At 41.8% G+C, this 18,976-nt stretch overlaps 1 protein-coding gene across 10 annotated transcripts in view; it reads right to left on the bottom strand.

Annotated features, from left to right (window-relative positions):
• The window catches only part of MACF1 (microtubule actin crosslinking factor 1), a 303,966-nt gene that overhangs the window by 183,384 nt on the left and 101,606 nt on the right, over positions 1-18,976 (bottom strand). For all 10 annotated transcript variants that reach the window (XM_056556581.1, XM_056556595.1, XM_056556594.1 and 7 more), the window contains 4 exons: positions 7,153-7,214; positions 5,688-5,777; positions 4,856-4,933; positions 3,733-3,825 (listed from right to left, as the gene is read on the bottom strand). In XM_056556581.1, coding sequence (XP_056412556.1) covers positions 3,733-3,825; positions 4,856-4,933; positions 5,688-5,777; positions 7,153-7,214 — 323 coding nt within the window. The remainder of the gene's footprint in view (positions 1-3,732; positions 3,826-4,855; positions 4,934-5,687; positions 5,778-7,152; positions 7,215-18,976) is intronic.

The raw sequence follows: 18,976 nt of genomic DNA, 5'->3' as shown, positions 1-18,976 counted from the left end.
CAATAAAACCAGCTAATCCTGTTTGTGGAGAATTGGCTAAGCTCATCGTGCCGTGGAAAGTATTTCTCTGCAGCCGCAGTCACAGCGGTTTGGAATAAACAAAGTACCTCTAGATTTTTCTCTGAAAGTAAGGTGGGCACCGAACTGTGGAAACCATCAAGAATACTGACTGACATTAAGCCATTCCTATACACCTATAAGGGGAGAGTTAGAGGAAGAGTGGTGCAGTTTTCTATAGCAACCAGATTCTTTCATGTTTAACAAGGCTTCTGAAATATGAAAAACGCAATCTGGTTACTATGGGCAACTGCACCACTCGTCCAATTTATCAAAACTTGTGTAGAGGAAATGGCATTGAGCTGTGAGAATAGTATCAGGGGAATCCCACTAACTGTAATGACCTTTGAAATCTATTTCTGGTAATCTGGCAAAAAAAAGTGCCTCCTAAGTGCCCATGCACAGTATGAGATTTCAAAGTGGTATATTCCGATACTGTCAACTGGATTCTGCTGTGGTGCACACTACAACATTTCAGCAGTGGAATTTTCCACCAATGAAATTCCTCTGCCAAAAGAATGGACAGGTTAATTATCTTGGTGGAATACCTCATTGGATACATTGCCGTCTGCATGAACTGGCAATGTCCAAACGATCCTAGCATTGACTGATGCAGCTTTTGCATGAAGAATGATCTTGTTGTTACATGATCTGGTCGCTGCATAAAAACATCACCAGATACTCAAGCTGCACAATCCCCAACGCATTTCCAGCATGAAACAACACTCTTATTCATGATAAAGAACACTGTTACACATAGAATACAAGTTAGGGATTATGCAGCTTGTGTAGCTGCTAATGTTTAAATGAAACAACCACAAAATAAAAAACAAGGATCATTCTTCATGCAGAAGATTGATTTGTTTACTTCTGTGCCTCAACTAAAGTCAAAATCACAATATTGGAAGAACTAGTTCAAGCATCCATAAAGACTTGAAGGGAACCAGTGAGAAGTTTCAAGGCCAGCAGGGCTAAGACCATCTCCCCCTACCGTGACTACTTCTACACACAATTCAGAGCAAGGGTACGTTCACACTATGGAAATAGCGCACTGAATTTCTACAAGGAAATTCAGAGCAGATTCAACTTGCAGCAGCCTCCCATTGCTTACAATAGGAGAGGCTGCTGCTCAATTCACACTGCAGAATCTCTGTTATGGAATTTCTGATGCAGATCCAAGCTTTATGATCAGTCTGGAACATTCTTGTCCCCCAAGAGAACGGAGCAGCAGAGCTCGACAATTGCTCCATTCACTCACTATGGGACTTCCATATTGAGCAGAGCACTGATTTACAAGGCAAGAAATGACAGCCATCACTTATGAGTAGGGGGGAGGGGGGAGGAGCATTGACTACAAAGAGGACTGGGCACAATTAGGCAATGCCTAGGAGACACTTTGGACTGCAGCATTAAAAATGAATCCACATTTTTTTTCCCACCTCTGCAACTTCTAGACTATTAATTTGGGTACATTTTAACTGGCTTGCATATCACCAACCTAGCATAGTCAGCAGTTTGGAGGAGTAAAAGCTGCCACCAACACCAATAAATTCACCAGATATTTTGATACATGAGATACAAAAGATGATCTCTAACTCCACACGTCTGTTTGTTTATGCGGCACTCAATTCAATATGCCTAATGTTACATAAATGTAAGTGAACAAGTAGTCATATAGATAAAATGGAACAAATTTACAACCACAAAATGCCAAATTGAAAATCTAATGTAACATTGCATTCCCCAACAAGACACAACTATCGGGAAATACAGAGAGTTGAAAAAATACCGTTATGCATTACTATATAGCTCAGGGACATACTTTCTTCCAGCCAAGCTAACAGTAGCAGAAATTAGGTTGTCTCCATACACTTTTTTTTATCTAGACATATTAAGTGTTTTACAAGAGACAAAAACCTGGATTCTTAACAGATGAGATCTTATTCCATTAAGCTCAAACTTTATCAATATGGAGCATAAGTAAACACTTAAGATTTGACGGTTATTCCTACAATCAATGTAGACAATGGTGTATCTACAGGATGGCCATAAATTTTGATAGATTGAAGGGCAGCTGCAAGTACTGGGCTTTTTCTTTTATTCCTTAGACAATAGCATGCACGAATGCAACCAGCTCACATGACTTTGTCTCTTTTACCGATTCTAAGTTACAATGGGGAACACAAAATCTCTGTTTTCCAGAATATTCGGGACCAGAGCACCACTCTGATATTAGCATAATAATATATAAAAATAAATAATAAAAAAACACTTTAAAGCTAGCCATATACAAACAGATGTAGGCCAACAGCCATTCACATTCAGCTCAGTCTGAGTGGGGAAGGGGGATTATGTTGCTATACTCCTCAGACACCAGCATCTTTCCCTGTGCACAAAAGGATCAGGCAGTAATAAATCAACATTTTCGATCCTTCTTAACCCTGGCATTTGAGTCAAAAGGCCACTATAAACTATAAACGTTAGATTAGATCTCCCTTGCTTGCATGTGCAGTGGACACTAAGCCAGTACTGCCTGGACAGACCAGGAGATTGCAGTTGAACTGACCATAGTAGGTCATAACCAAGAGCGACAGAATAGCAAAACTTAAAAGGCACGTGGGGGATTAGTAAATCTATATATCTCTCAAACAGTACTTTTTCAGAAATGCTTGTTAATTTAAAGCGTACCTGTCAGATCCCACACAAAAAAAAAAACATTTATGTCACTCAGTACCTAATCTTGATCATGTACATGTAACTTTTATGTATCTATCACCGATATTTCAATAAAAAAATGGCATATTACAGCTGCTCACTGACTTTTTTATCTTCCAAGAGGCAGGGGGCGTGTCCCTCTCTTGCCTGCACTGTGAGGACTCCTCCCCTTGCCTCATTCATTTCTCTCAGGAGGAGCCTGTCAGCCCTGTTCTGTAACCCTTTCCTCTCTGGTTTTATGCTGTACATACACAATGATTATTGGAGATTGCAGGTACTCTAGCATCAAAGACAATATGGTAAGTGTATAACTTAGATGTTCCTAAATTAGTGCAACGGTTTAGTGCTAAAAGTACAGAGGATTTTTTTTATGCATACATTTTCTATATGTTCCTATGTCATTCATGTGTATCATCCTTTGTCAGTCATGTAATGCTGGGACTTGTAGTTTTGGAATAGTTGGAGGTACAGTGTTTGGACAACTCTTTTTTACAGCAGTGTTGCCTTCAGCTGTGTGCCCACAGCTTTTGCAAAACTACAACTCCCAGCATGCCCAGACATCCTTTGACTGTCCAGGCATGCTTGGAGTTGGAGTTTTACAACAGCTAGAAGCAGATGTTTGGTAAAACTCTGTGTTACAGCAGTGTTGCTGCAAACTGTGTTCCTCCTGCAGCCTTGTCAATCAGCTATCTCATGTCCATGACCCTTGGACACCCTCATGCTGGTGTGGGACTCAGGAAGTATTGGGTCCCAGGAAGTATTGGGACCCCTAGTGGTGGGATTTTCAAAGGCAGTTTTCTCTAATAAAAGGTGACATTTTTCAAAGAACTATACAATGTACAACATATAGAGAGCTTTCATATCTGAAAGTGGCCATTTAAATAAAAAATGTATTTCACAAAATGTTTAGACCTATCTAGCTCCATGAGACAACCCCTTTAACACAAGACATAATGTTACCTGGAAATGCAGGATTATTGTCCATATCAATCCAAGGGTCAACTTTGGGTTTCCGTCCGTAATGTCATCATTCCGGATATTAACCAATTTCACCTAAACATAAAATTGTTAACATTAGCACATAGCACACACCCATCTAAGATATAACTGATTAGGCAAATAAAAATGAGCATTTTATTATTTAGTCACTAGCTGAGTACCCGGCATTGCTACATTTTTCCTTCCTAATCTTTGTTGGGGAGGAAAACCAACAAAGGAGGAAGCTTTTGACTTCATATCCTGTCCTCACATATTGTTGTCATATCCTGTCCTCCTATCCCATCCTCCTATCCAGTCCTCAAGTGATCAGTCCAACTTGTGATGAAGATATTGTAAGCTGAAGATGGAAGGGGACGTGGCTTTGTGGGACTGGGCGTGATTTGCAAGCCAGACCGATGCACAAAAAGGGTATCTAAAAGGGGTGTGGCTTAAAATATGGGTGTGTCTTAGTGATATGGGGTGTGGCTTGCAAGCCGGATTGACACATTTGCCAGTAGATGCAGAGCGGAGCTTGTGGAGTAAGGTACTGGAAGTCCCATATACTTGCATGGGACTTGAAACAAAAACCAATCTTTTATATAAGGGTGTAGGTAAGGGTTAATTTAACTATCATATCTTTTTATTTGACATAAAAGTAATGTGTACCAGGTATTATTGAAATATCTCCAGCCGTACGGAAGTTATGTGGGAACGTACATTTCCCATTGATTTGCATGGGACTTTAAACAAAAAACCCCGACCCTTACAAATGGGGGTAAGTTAAGGGTTAAATTACCTATCCTATATTTTAAGTGGACATATAAGTAACATGTGACAAGGTATTATCGAAATATCTCCGGCCGTTTGGAAGTTATGCCATAACATATTTCCCATAGACTTGTATCGGACTTTAAACAAAAACCCTGACCCTGGCAAATGGGGTTAAGGGTTAAATTACCTATCATATGTTTGTTGTTGACATAATAGTAACATGTGTTCCAAGTTTCATGTTAATATCTTTAGCCGTTTGGACGTGATGCTGGAACATACACACATTGAGCTTTATATATATATATATATATATATATATATATATATGCTTTACCTGACGTTGTTTGAGAAAGTCCAGAGCAATCTGCACATTTTGCAGTCGGTGGAAACGCATTCGTCCCTTCTCCCTGGGCTGCAAGGCAAAGAAGAAATTTCAATGAAAACTAAAAAGACAAACTGGGTGGTGGAAGTAAGTGGTGTGCATTCAGGGAAAGCAGTGAGCTGTTATAAGAAAAGTTAGTTTTTTGCATAAACAGTAAAACATATATAATACGTAGAAGGACATACTTAGAAACAAGAGTTAGGAAATAAAAAGAAGTTGGAATGAAAAGCAATAAGATGCTGTAAGAAGTTCAGACAGGTTAGAGATAAGAGAAGCTGAAATATAGGTGCTTAGTAGTGGATTGTGATTGAAAAAAGAAAACAAATGGTGAATTGAAGGCAGTCACACCCTATGTCTCCTCCTCCAGAATAAGGCTGGAAGCCATTGCATTTAACCTTGTGTAGTGACTGAGCAAAGGAGGTACTGTTTAACCACTGTCATTCTATTTGCAGTTATGACATTTTCCTCATGCTCATGCTATCAGAAAACCACACAGCACACATCCACCTCCCATCACCCTGTGTAGTGCTTGTGAGCAGATCACTCAGTGCAAGACATCTTCCTCACACTGCGTTATCTGACTCAGAGAGTGCCCTAGTGACATACAGCATCATCAGGGTTGTCTTCAGAGTCCTCCTTCATCAACAGATGGCGGGATGGAATACGTCGCAGGCTCCGTGGAGCCTCAGGGTCCTTGTTCTGATGGACACGGCAATGAAATTGTGAGGAAAAAAAGAGCATTGGATGAAAGAGCACACAGATGAAGTAAAGAACAGATACTTACAAGCCTGACACCAGACAGGACTTCCAGAAGGGAGATAAGATTGTGTCCATCCCGTAGGTCCTCATAAAGATCATTGATGTGCTTGCGAACCTGTTCGAAAAGAAAACAATGAGAACAAAAAGAAGCAAGTAAGATTACTCTGGACTTTCATCTATACACCAACAATACATGTAAATGTTACCAATAACAGGAGAAAAACAGCAAAGACATTTCTTGTCAGAAACATTTTTATATATAGCTGTATCAATTTAAAGGAAATCTCATATTGAAGGCTCTACTGTACCAATCATCACTTCTAGTGGATACCAAGTCAATGCATGCCACCATTGTCTATAGGAATATAGGCCTATAAACAAAACATCTTACTACATACTATTTCTATACATATATCACTAAAATCATTTCATGCAAATCTGTGCATTTCGGCAAGAACATTGACTACTAAACACAATAAAGGTAGACATACACATTATAAACTTGTTAACTTGTCTGTTTTTATGTATATCTTTACACAACAAATAGCCATGATAATACAAACAAATATCTGAAGAGAATTGGCTTTGTCCTTTTTTTTTTCTGGGCAGAAAACCTAAACGGCAACCTGTCTCCATTTTCATGCTGTCCAAACCATGGGCAGCATGAAACACAGCCCGCTCCCTTGTTACAATAACAGAGTAGCTGTGCCCTTTTAGAACAGGGAACCGGGCTCCGACTCAACCCTGGTTGACAGATTTGTATATGTGAAGAGACCTGTCAGTCAGGCAAAGGTTTATGGTTACTCAAATGGCACAGTCATGAATCACATACTATTGTGCCACGGGAGCCGGTCACCGATTCAAGATCTAAGGAGACCTCTCAATCAGCAGTAGGTCATCAACATGCATTTTCCTGAAAACATCTACACACAACACCTATTACGGTAAATTGACATCATAGATGAAGGTTCCCTGCTCGGGACCCCACTGTGAATGGAACATAAAACTGATCTGTACAAGTAGCCCCTGTTGGAGGAAATGAGCCATCCCTGTACTATAGAAAGCCATTTATCTTAATGACCGCCATTTAATTCCTCATTCCCCTGCATGGCTGTATGCAGTTTACACCAGCTATATCTAGGACTGCTTGAACTGGGACCTTCATACACCTATATAGGGGTTGTTTTTGATGAGACTTGCTTCAGATGGACTGCTTGAGGCAGACATGGAATATTTCGTCAACTATTATAATTAGCCATAGCAATACACATCTGGATTACTTCTCCATCTGAATATGCTTTTTTATTTGGACTTGAGATTATATTATATATACACACACATATACAAACACACATAATGGAAATTGGATAGTAGAGGGGGAAAAAGAAAAGAAAACAGAGTGTAGTGAAAGCAAGGGGCATTACACACAATAACTGACTAAAGCAAGAGATTAGTTAAATGAAATAACAAGGTGGGAGAGGTGGGCATACCTTGATAAGATGCTTGTTGACCCACTTGGTAAAGGTTTTCTTTTGCACTCTGTCTCGTTCATCTGCAAGAACAAAAGAACAGTTAAGAAAAGTCAATAATTAAAAAATAAAAACCTGAAACAAGTGCACATGACCTCTTATCCGAAAGGAACACTTTCCCACCCTCCACAGGCAAGAGATTATCCTAATCCAGCAAACTCCATGTGCTGCCCATTCTCTGCCAGGATTAACAGGCAGTCACAATAATCTAAAGACACAGTTTGGAGTTAGGACACAGATAAGAGATTTATTTACTGGGTGGTGGTATGGAGAAAGCATATGACATGCGAGACACGTTTATAACAGGAATGGCAAAATATCACAGACACAGGGTAGCTTTGAGTTGTCAGCTCTCCGCTCCCACTTCACAACATGACACATGCACAAGTTGCTTCACCCTGAGGATGTGAACTCAGCAAACGGATTATTGCTAAATATACTAAGGTGCAGGGGAAGTGAAACAGGCAGCGCACAGTGAATACACCCAATCCAACCCTGCAGAAGTTATACTGACCCATGCAGCACATCAGGCACACCAGTTGCGAACTGGATTGGCTTGACCCCAAAACTGACCACATGGCAGACTTTAGCCGCACCTCACTTTCATTTAGGGGGGCAGTCACCACAGGATCTGGCAGTTACAACTCTTCTATGCAGAGCTCCTCCTACATCCTGCCTGGAGCCCCCACGTGAGATCTGAAATTAGGGCGCAGAAGAGCCAATCTTTGCCAAGCAGGCGATAAGTGATCTCCTTCAGTGAGGTGTCTTTTCCAAGTCAGGAAGCTGTTCCAGCCTGCGGCCACCTGAACTCCACATCATCTTCAGGTATGCACCCGCCTCTTCCCCAGCTGGGACATACCTTGTAAGCCCACCTTCACCCTCCCCTTACCTCTACATCAGGTCAAACTCAGATGCAGCCTCTCGTCATGTTAGGAGACAAGAATGAGCACTGACACTTCTCCATAGAGAAGTGCGGGGGGAGGGATGGTAAAAGGCTTCATCGTCATCCTCTGTCCAGCTTATCAAAAGCTGAAATTCCACACAAGGACACAGCGAGTGCCACATATCCATCTGTCATCACACAGTCCTATAGTAGTGGTTAGAAGAAGTCTGCAGGTCTGCTCATAAGCACACCATATAAAAATCCACCTAGTGCCCTACTTGCCAGCACCCGGACCCACCCAGACAGTACAGAAACATGAAGTATTGCAGTATATAAACATTGGCATTACCACTACAGCATTGTACTATTTTATATGGTGCCAGGTACACCCTTTCCTGCCATGATACGCTTTCTCTGCATTCAGCATGGTACACACAGGGGGAAATTATATTTGCATGGCTTTGTTGTGCTACTTTTTGTTTCCATACAGCTTAAGTAATTTTATAAAAACTCCTTAGGATAAAGGCAAATTTTCTTTGCCTTTTGCAGTGGTCGTCGGTTTATTAAAGGGGTACTCCGTTGCTCAGCATTTGGAACAAACTGTAACGAACGCTGAAGACGGCAGCTCGTGATGTCATAGCCCCGCCCCCTCAATGCAAGTCTATGGGAGGGGGCATGGCAGCATTCACGCCCCCACCCATAGACTTGCATTGAGGGGGTGGGGCATGATTTCATGAGGGGTCGGGGCTATGATGTTACGAGCTCCCGTCTCCAGCGTTCAGAACAGTTTGTTCCAAACGCTGAGCAGCGGAGTATTCCTTTATATGTGACAATTTCAAATTGCTGCATATTTTTTGCGCACTCTTACTTCAGGCCAGAACACACTTGGAAACTTAGATCTATTTATGAAGAATGTGCACTATTTTGAATGACAGAAGTACACGAAAAAAATGAAAATTCACTTCAAATACAAACCGTGCTAAATTCCCCCCAGAGATCCTATATAAGCCCCTTATTATTTCTAGATTTAGCTTCCTGCTCAGAGTTCTATAGAAATGAAATATCATTTTCAGTGGTAGCACGTGTGTCATTTTTGTTCTGCATAGACTGAGCATGACATCCGGATCTAACACCTGCATAAAGAGCTATGATTCAGATTATTTATTGTAGAATATTATTAGCAGAACCTATTGATTTTAGCAGGTTTGGCCAAAAATCTAATGTGTATGCGGCCTCTTCCCTCCCTCTGATGGCAGATGCCAGGAGACAGGCAGCTGCATTTCAACATATCCAATCCTTTATTTGTCGGGGGAAAAAAGTTTGGCATCAGCCTTTACTCCCCATTAGGAGGCACATGCATGCTCAGCTGACATGAGCATGTCATGCATGTGTACTGGGGGGGGGGGGGGGGGTTGGGCAGGAATGTTCAAACATACGGCTCTAAAAAGGTAAATGGTCATCAATTCCATGCTGCCCTAGTCCTCTGGGCAGTACCTGGTGGCTTCTCCTGATCCAATGATTGATCTCTTTCTATACCCAAACAGGGAGAAATCTATCCGACAAGGCCTGGAGGGTTAAGAAATGCTGCCGGAGACTTGTTACAGACAACATGAAAGTAATGACAGGTAACCTTTACAGAGGAAGTCCCACACTTTGTTAGATCAAACCACACAACAAAATTGTAGTGTGAGTGAAGCATTTTTCTACACTTTTTTGTGTACTGGTAATGTGTAGGGACCACCAAATGTATTAACCCCTTAAGGACTGAGGGGTTTTCGGTTTTTGCACTTTCGTTTTTTCCTCCTCACCTTTTAAAAATCATAACCTTTTCAATTTTGCACCTAAAAATCCATATGAAGGCTTATTTTTTGCGCCACCAATTCTACTTTGCAGTGACATCAGTCATTTTATCCAAAAAATCTACAGCGAAACGGAAATAAAAATCATTGTGCGACAAAATTGAGGAAAAAAACACACCATTTTGTAACTTTTGCGGGCTTCCGTTTCTACGCAGTGCATATTTCGGTAAAAATGACACCTTATCATTATTCTGTAGGTCCATATGATAAAAATGATACCTTACTTATATAGGTTGGATATTGTCGCACTTTTGGAAAAAATCATAACTACATGCAGGAAATTTATACGTTTAAAATTGTCATCTTCTGACCCCTATAACTTTTTTATTTTTCTGCGTATGGGGCGGTATGAGGGCTCATTTTTTGAGCCATCATCTGATGTTTTTAGTGGTACCATTTTTGTATTGATCGAACTTTTTGATCGCTTTTTATTCATTTTTTCACGATTTAAAAAGCGACCAAAAATACGTTATTTTGGACTTTGGAATTTTTCTGCACGTACGCCATTGACCGTGCGGTTTAATTAGTGATATATTTTTATAGTTTGGACATTTCCGCACGTGGCGATACCACATATGTTTATTTTTATTTACAGGTTTTTTTTTATGGGAAAAAGGGGGTGATTTGAACTTTTATTAGGGAAGGGGTTACATGACCTTTGTTAACTTTTTTTGGGGGGAGGCAGGGGACAAGCTTGTCATTCACCTGCACTGCACAACTACAACTCCGAGCATGTCCTTACAGTAAGGGCATGCTGGGAGTTGTAGTCCTGCAAAGGGAGCCCAGGTACACACACACAGAGAGAGTCACACACACAGACACACACACAAACACAGTTACACACAGCCAGTCACACACAGACAGAGATAGAAAAAGACACACACACACTCACCCATCCAGCGCAGCGATCCTTCTCTCCGTGCGCCGTGCGAGGGACGTCACTGACTGAGGAACGTGGGAGCGGAGGCCGGCGCAACCAAAGACGTGGGAGCGGAGGCCGCGCACAGTGCAGGTGAAGGCCGGGGGGGGGGTTACGGACGGGCACAGCGCAGGTAAAGGCCGGGGGGGGGGGGGCGGGGGTTACGGACGGGCACAGCGCATCGCAGGGGGGTTACAGAGGGCACAGCGCAGGTGAAGGCCGGAGTGGGGCGGGGTGTATGCTGACGGACCCCCCCTGACAGACTCCTATATCCCTTAATCATATCACTGTTCCGGTCGGGTCCTGTGATTGGCTGCTGGTCCTGGCCAATCACAGGACCCAGCGGGAAATGTGAAATGACAGCAGGGGATTTAGGAGTCTGCGGCGCTGGTGTATGTAAGGAGCCCGGGCTGACATTACAGTGCAGCCGCCCGGGCTCCTCATACGGCCTCCCCGCTACCCTCACTTAATAATGATGGGGACACTGATATACATCCCCCCTTGTCTCCCGACCGCGCCGCTCAGCTCCCGCTGCTACAGGAGTACAACTCCCAGCGTGTCCTCACTGTAAGGGCATGCTGGGACCTGTAGTCTTGCAACAGTTAGACAGATGGGAGTTGTGTGGCGCTGGCAGGTGAGAGGGGGGGGGGGGGGGATATAAATCACTGCAGTGTCCCTGTAGCGAAGTGAGGGTAGCGGGGAGAAAGTATGTTGGAGCCCGGGCGGCAGTAGCTTTTCCTGCTCCATGTTGGAGCTGGAGTATATTTAGTCAATTTTTACGGCCGTTGCAACATTTTATTGCGCAGCTGCAACTGTCTCAGGTAATAAATACCTGACTAAACCAAGTAAAGTTTTCAAACCCGCGTACCGTAGTAAAAAAAAACAAAAAACTTGCTCTTCTTGCTCGCATAGATGATTGTCGCACGAAAAGTAACGGTGTCGCAGTAGGGCCATTTTGCGACAAATTTACACAGAAGAACTCGGGTAAAAGGGTTGATAAATGCCCCTGATGGTGTGTATAACTTAAGAGGGTACTCTGGTGGGAAAAAAAAAAAAATGACATCAACTAGTGCCAGAAAGTTAAACAGATTTGTAAATTAGAGAATAAAAAAGATTGCTAGCGCTGGATGGGTCTGGTTTGATGTGTGATTGTACTGCTGCTTTACCATAAATGTGCTCCCCTATGGATGCACACTGTGTAGAAAGTAATATACTGAAAAAGAATTGAATAGTAAGTGCTGTATTATACACACGTTACAAACTGACCTGTAAATAGTACGGTTGCTGATAAAAATCGGTGGTTGCGGTGTAAGTGTAATGATCCCACAGCAATGCTGTTACAGCGTGATCGCTGTGTATAGCAGTGAAGGAGGTGCCGCTCTGCAGATACGTGGGCTCCCTGAAGTGGTGTTCCAGAGGTTGCAAGTGGTTCTTACTGAATTGACTCCCAGAGTGTTACTTCATGAAGGGTCCGGTCTCTAGGAAGGAGCGTGGATTGCAGTGGGAGCGTTCCCCCGGCCGGTGGCGCCTCTACCAACTTGCACGCACGCTACGATCAGGTTAAGGTTCCGACTGAGTGTGTTGTGAATGACGTCACTATGGTATCCTCAGCAGTCCACAAGGCTATCGACGTACGTTTCGGAAGTCTCGGCTTCCTTCGTCTGGATTGCCTTAATGGAACCTTCCAGACGAAGGAAGCCGAGACTTCCGAAACGTACGTCGATAGCCTTGTGGACTGCTGAGGATACCATAGTGACGTCATTCACAACACACTCAGTCGGAACCTTAACCTGATCGTAGCGTGCGTGCAAGTTGGTAGAGGCGCCACCGGCCGGGGCACGCTCCCACTGCAATCCACGCTCCTTCCTAGAGACAGGACCCTTTATGAAGTAACACTCTGGGAAACAACATTAAAAGAAGTAACCTGCTACATCCGGGAGTCAATTCAGTAAGAACCACTTGCAACCTCTGGAACACCACTTCAGGGAGCCCACGTATCTGCAGAGCGGCACCTCCTTCACTGCAATACACAGCGATCGCGCTGTAACAGCATTGCTGTGGGATCATTACACTTACACCCCAACCACCAATTTTTATCAGCAACCGTACTATTTACAGGTCAGTTTGTAACTTGTGTGTTTAATACAGCGCTTACTATTCAATTCTTTTTCAGATTTGTAAATTACTTTTATTAAAAAATCTTAATCCTTCTAGTACTTATCAACTGTTGTATGCTACAGAGGAAATGTGGAGAATGTGACAAGGGGGGGGGAGGAGAATGTGACAAGGGGGAGGAGGGGAATGTGACATGGAGGAGGAGGAGAATGTGACATGGGGAGATGTGAAATAGGCGGTGGGCATAAAATGGGTATGTAGATGTGAAATAGAGGCAATTGGACATGAAATGGGGGGATTTCACTTTTTTTTTTTATCATATCGCATCACATATCGAAATCGCAAAATTTAGGCCCAAAATCGCAATCGCACATTTTCCCCATATTGTGCAGCCCTAATGCCCAGACATCCTTTGACTGTCCAGGCATGCTTGGAGTTGTAGTTTTGCAACAGATGGAGGCCCATGTTTGGTAAAACTCTGTTACAGTAGTGTTGCTGCAGGCTGTGTTCCCCCTGCAGCCATGACCCTTGGACACACTCATGCTGCTATGGGACTCATCAGTGTCCCAGGAGGTATGGGGACCCCTAGTGGTGGGATTTTCAAAGGCAGTTTTCTTTAATAAAATGTGATTGTTTTTTTAAGAAGTATATTAGAAAAACTATTGTTTTGCCAAAAAGTACAACATATAAAAAGTTTTTATATCTGACAGTGCCCATTTACGGTTATGAAGTTCTTCATAACTTAAACATAGATTAACACACACACACAAATATATATGTTTATAGCAATTCTTGCACTGGGTATTCTTTTGACCATAATGACATTATGTATCAGTTTGGAAATTTCCACACACAGCCATACCATTTACTATAGTACTGCTATGTGCTGTCACATCTGTCATCTACTACTGTAGGCTGGAATAGAATTTTTTTTTTTTAGCAGTCTTTGAGGTCTTGAGAAGGCCTTTTGTTGCCATGGCAACTGGTTGGTACCCCACAGGGGTGTCAATTGCAGCCATCTATTGACCATGGCATTGATGGGATTAAATCATTGGCATCGATTGAAGGTGAGTGTTGGCTGCTGATAGCAGCTGGCACTCACTGTGTGTGGAGTGGGCTCAGTTACTGAGCCCGCTCTGTACATTGTTAACATCCCCATGACATGCATGCACATCCAAGGTGTTCAGCAGGATAAAAGAGTATTCTCAAGCACACTCTGCTGTGTCCATAACTCGCAAAGAAGTGACTTAAGAGAGACCCTCCCTTCGACACTTATTCTTTACCAGGATCCAGAGGCCAACTCACCATGCCCTTCGGAGTTGGGACTCTGTTCAAGACATAGGAACACTCAGGTCACAGAGGTGGAATCTGCATGTATCACACATGTATGGCATATGCCATGGATATGCCATAAATGTCAGGGGTTAAAATGCCTGCTTAAATTATGTATAAAATTGTGAGGTTCCACCACTAGGGGGAGCTTACTGCAAACACATTTATTCAAATAGTACTTAATAAATCCATACACAAACCTCCAGTGAAGACCGCAGATACACTGTAAAAAGTTATTAAAAGTGAGCTGCAGGATTTGTTCATATTAAATGCCCTTTCCTACGTCACGATTTTTTCATAAGCCATTGAACAAAGTTCTGTCCAAAGGATGGACACTAACAGACATGCAATTTCTGTACATATAATGAACATTGGAAAAGGCAAATATCCCGGTTTTCGGCTTTTACAGGACATAGTACAGGAGCTGTAGTCACAAAACACTATCATTTTAAATGAAACCATTTATCAGTTGCTTGTTTTCATTTAGACGCACTGGATAAACGAAGTCCATCCATAAGGCTGACACATGACCCTGAACGTGTACTCTTATTTCTACACACATGTACTTCTAATTTCCTGCCAGTCTAAATGCAAAGATTAAGGCCAAGACAATGACTCCTGCTCAGCCACACATCTGTCTCACAAACTTTTAAAGAAAAACTAGCATTTTTTTTCCCTAATGTCCATACTATTTAGTATTATAAATAAAATGGCAGGGGTTTCCTGTGCATGACATTAGGTGACAAGCATCTATCTCTGCCTTAGGTTTCAGTGTAATATGGTGATCCTCGTGTCTCTCCTTCAGTCCCACAGCAGTAAACAAAGAAAGCAGGGACACCAGCCAAGGAAAACATGGCTGCTGGGCCCCGAAAGTGACAGATGTATATACAGGTAAGGCTGCATTCACACCATGTTTTTGCAATACAGCTCCCGTATCAGGTTTTTGATGAAAAACGGATTCCTCAAAACCGGACTAAACTGTATCAAAACGTGTGTACAAATTTCAACCCGTATACGGTTTGAAATCTGATGTCCGGTTGCATCAGTTTAAGAAAAAAAACTTATGTTTTTAACTTTTTACTCCATTTTGAATAAAGTTTCACTTGTTTGATTGAAATTCCAAGAAAAAAAAACTGTGCAAAGTAAAAAAAAAAAACTTATGGTGAAAACTGGAGGGAACCGTACGCACATATGGTTCTGTATGGTTCCCATTGACTCCAATGTTAAAAAAAAAAAAACGTATACAGTTTAATACAGTTTTTCATCTGGCCCAAAAACTGTGGTAGACTATTGTTTTGGGTACGGGGAAAAAAAACGGACAAAACCGTACAGGATGCAAAACGGACACAACCTGATGCATCTTTTGGCATACAGTTTTCAATGGAGAGTCAATGCATATGGTTTTCAATACGGTTCCATATGGTCTTCACATTGAAAACGTATACGGGAACTGTATTGCAAAAAACGTGGTGTGAATGTATCCTAAGTGGAATTTACAGTCCAGAAGAAGAACAAGTAAACACAAGCAAAGATGAACAATTATTTGTCAGACTCATAAGGGCTGGATGTTTTACAGGGGATAGTCTGACCCTCCAGGTCATTTACATTACCAGGAAAAGAATTCAGGTACACCGAAGAGGCCCCTTTTGTTCTGGTGATCTGTGGAGGCCCAGAAGTATGGATTCACATTGATCGAACACCTGCTTTTCTTACCCATAAATGTTAGAGTCCTAGATAACCCATTTAGGGTCTATTCACACTGCGCAGATTTGAAGCAGTGTTCAGTCATTTAGTTTACACTGAAATCGGGAGCATAAAAATCTGCAGCTTCCAATCCTGAACATCAAATATGCGCAAGACACTGTACGCGTGAAAACACCCTCAATGTTATGGTATAACAGAAAACATTTTTTTTTTTTTTGTATCTGTGCATAAGTTGAGTAAGGGAATTATGAGACTTTATGTAAAGCTGTTCAGTACAATGGGGCACTCTGCTGGTGACAAGAAGTAGTACAGTCACAGAAATATTATCCCGTCAATCCCACTGACTTCCGGCAGAATCATCTATCATCCATCACATTGTAACAGGCACCAAGCATGTCACGTATTATGTTACCATAGCAGATCGGGAGGCTTACAGTGTTTAGGTCTGGAATACTACACAATTTACACCCTATTAAAAAGCATATCTTCTTCCTATGACACAGCTATCTGGTATGATGGCGTCATCTCAGCAAGTCTCAACTTCAGGTTTAAATAGAGGATAAGTCATAAGGCCATGGAGGGGGAGGAAGGGTCACAAGAACCAGTGAAAGAAAGCTAGGGCTCAATGAAGCTGGCACTAGAACAGCTCTGAAATGTGCCGTCTCAATAGATGGCAATGCATTTTAGAACGGAATCGGCCAAAAAAATAAAAAAAATAAAAATTATTTATAAAACAATGTACCAAAAAATGAAATCTAAATATGTTTCAATATCTGACTTATCAGTAGTAAATAATCTTTTATGTATTCACTTTAAGCTGGAGACAACTGTTCTAGGCTTAATTGGGTAACAGTGTGCCCCATAAACATTCAGCATGCATGAACAAAGTACGGTATGTTAGGACATATCAACAGTGATAGGGCGATAGTCGCTACCAGAAGCCACTTCTTTAGCACTGAAGTCAAGGAAAAATAAAAGATGGAGCACTTTGGCAGACCCCAAAATACTGTCCCTATACACATTTATGTAGACTGTATGCCCTGCTTCTAAAATCAGCTTATACAATTGTAACGTATGACAGTGTATCATGTAGAATTATTGCAGGGTTATCAGAGTTATGTGTATTGTCAAATGTATTTACGTCATTTTAGGGACTTAAAATATTTATAATGTTTTTCTCAAAGCCATACAACTTATTTGAATGCAGACCCAACAAAAGATCCACAAGAACCACTGCTCTAAAACTGCACATAGTGCAAAACAGACTGTGTACAGTACAGTATATTGTAAGGTCATGAACAGACGCACTTCACTAGTGGTTAGAAACATCCACACCATGTATACACCAGTTCAATAGTTTGTTTGCTTTAGTATATTGTTTTCTACAGCATATTCTAATTCTACTGTATGAACATTACTTCACAAAATGCAGGCCAAAAGAGGATATACATAAAAATATGTAGCAGCGAGAGAAAAAAAACAAAGCTAATTTACTGTACATGTTCCTAAGGGAAGCATGCTGCTACTGAGAAGCGCCTCCATCCTTATCGCACAGGGACACCTTGTGTTGCCATGTATGTCACAGCACGTGATACAGGACACCACAGAGGCCAGAACAGAGGAGGAGAAATTAGAGAGGGAAGAACAAACACCAACAGCAGCAGTCACAGACAGAGCACGACTGTACAGGGAGCCACAGAAACAGCAGTCCTAGCCATAGGAGGGAACTGCCACTCACACCAGTATTGGGGTACACTAATAAGGGAACGGCCAAAACTGAGAACACAAACATATTCACAAATGCAAAGCTGCAGATAGGGGTCAGTAAGAGCACCACCTCTACCAAGCTGGCAGGCAGAAATGGCTGTGGATGAAATGGTGACCTGGGTACAGGGTATACTCCACTACAAAGGCAGAGAGAGAAAGGGAGCAGAGACATAACTAAGCGCACAAGATCTCACACTACTGAAATAGAGTGGGGTACACAGAGCTACCAGAGATCCAATAGTGAGGGCACGCAGAGTCACTAAAAGGGAGAAACTGCATAAAGGGAACGTGTTATTAGAAAATGACCTAATTAAGTATTTTCACATTTTCCATTACACTATCTATATTTTAAAATAATCCTGAAGTATTAATTTGAAGTTTCCATTCTGGCCACTAGGCCTGTTCTGAACAGACTATTTATAGCAGTGCCATTCTTATCATCAAGTCAGGAGTACAATGAAAGGTGACACCAGTTAATAAATACATAGGTACACACAATAACTGTTTACAGATCAGCCTCCCCCTTCATGTAGAATGGCATCTTTAAAAGCCACTGAGCATGCCCAGACACCTTTCCTATTCACGCTATTGAGACAGCGTCAATCTATAGTATCCTATAAGGAGAAAATAGAGAAAATAGTGAGAGGCTCACACCACTAAATATAATTATATACAGAGATAACCTGTGTTGCACGTACCAGTCGTGCCAAAAAATAATGGCAGAACAGTCCCCAATGTATGTAAATTCTAAAAATGCCCGAGGTATGACCAGTTGACCATAGAGATAATTTATTAACATAAGTTATAACATATAAGTTATGTAACATATAAGTTAATATGGTACTCTGACAAGGCCCTTGCCAGAAACACACATCATACAGTGTGAGATAAATGTGTGTATAATATACCTAAAGAATATATAAAAATATTTTAAAAAATGGTCTGACCACCTGTAGAAAGTATAGTTTGCAGCCATCTATTAGGTAAATAAAGCAAATTGCATAGTGGTAAATTTCTCTTAGTATCAATCTTTAAAAATAGGGATCCACTGTGAGGTCTGCATTTAATGGATACAGACAGAAGTTAGGAAAAGTTCACCGATGCACGATGTCCTCAGAGTGGAGCGCAGACTGGCACGTACCAGCAGCTGGCCTGCCTGCGTGTTCGGAGAGATCCATTGCAACTGGATATACATTGCCACTCAAG

Source organism: Hyla sarda, chromosome 2 (genome assembly GCF_029499605.1).
Source record: "Hyla sarda isolate aHylSar1 chromosome 2, aHylSar1.hap1, whole genome shotgun sequence".
Lineage (NCBI taxonomy): Eukaryota > Metazoa > Chordata > Amphibia > Anura > Hylidae > Hyla > Hyla sarda.
Note: the sequence above shows the minus strand (reverse complement) of the source record. Positions and strands in the feature narration are given on the sequence as shown.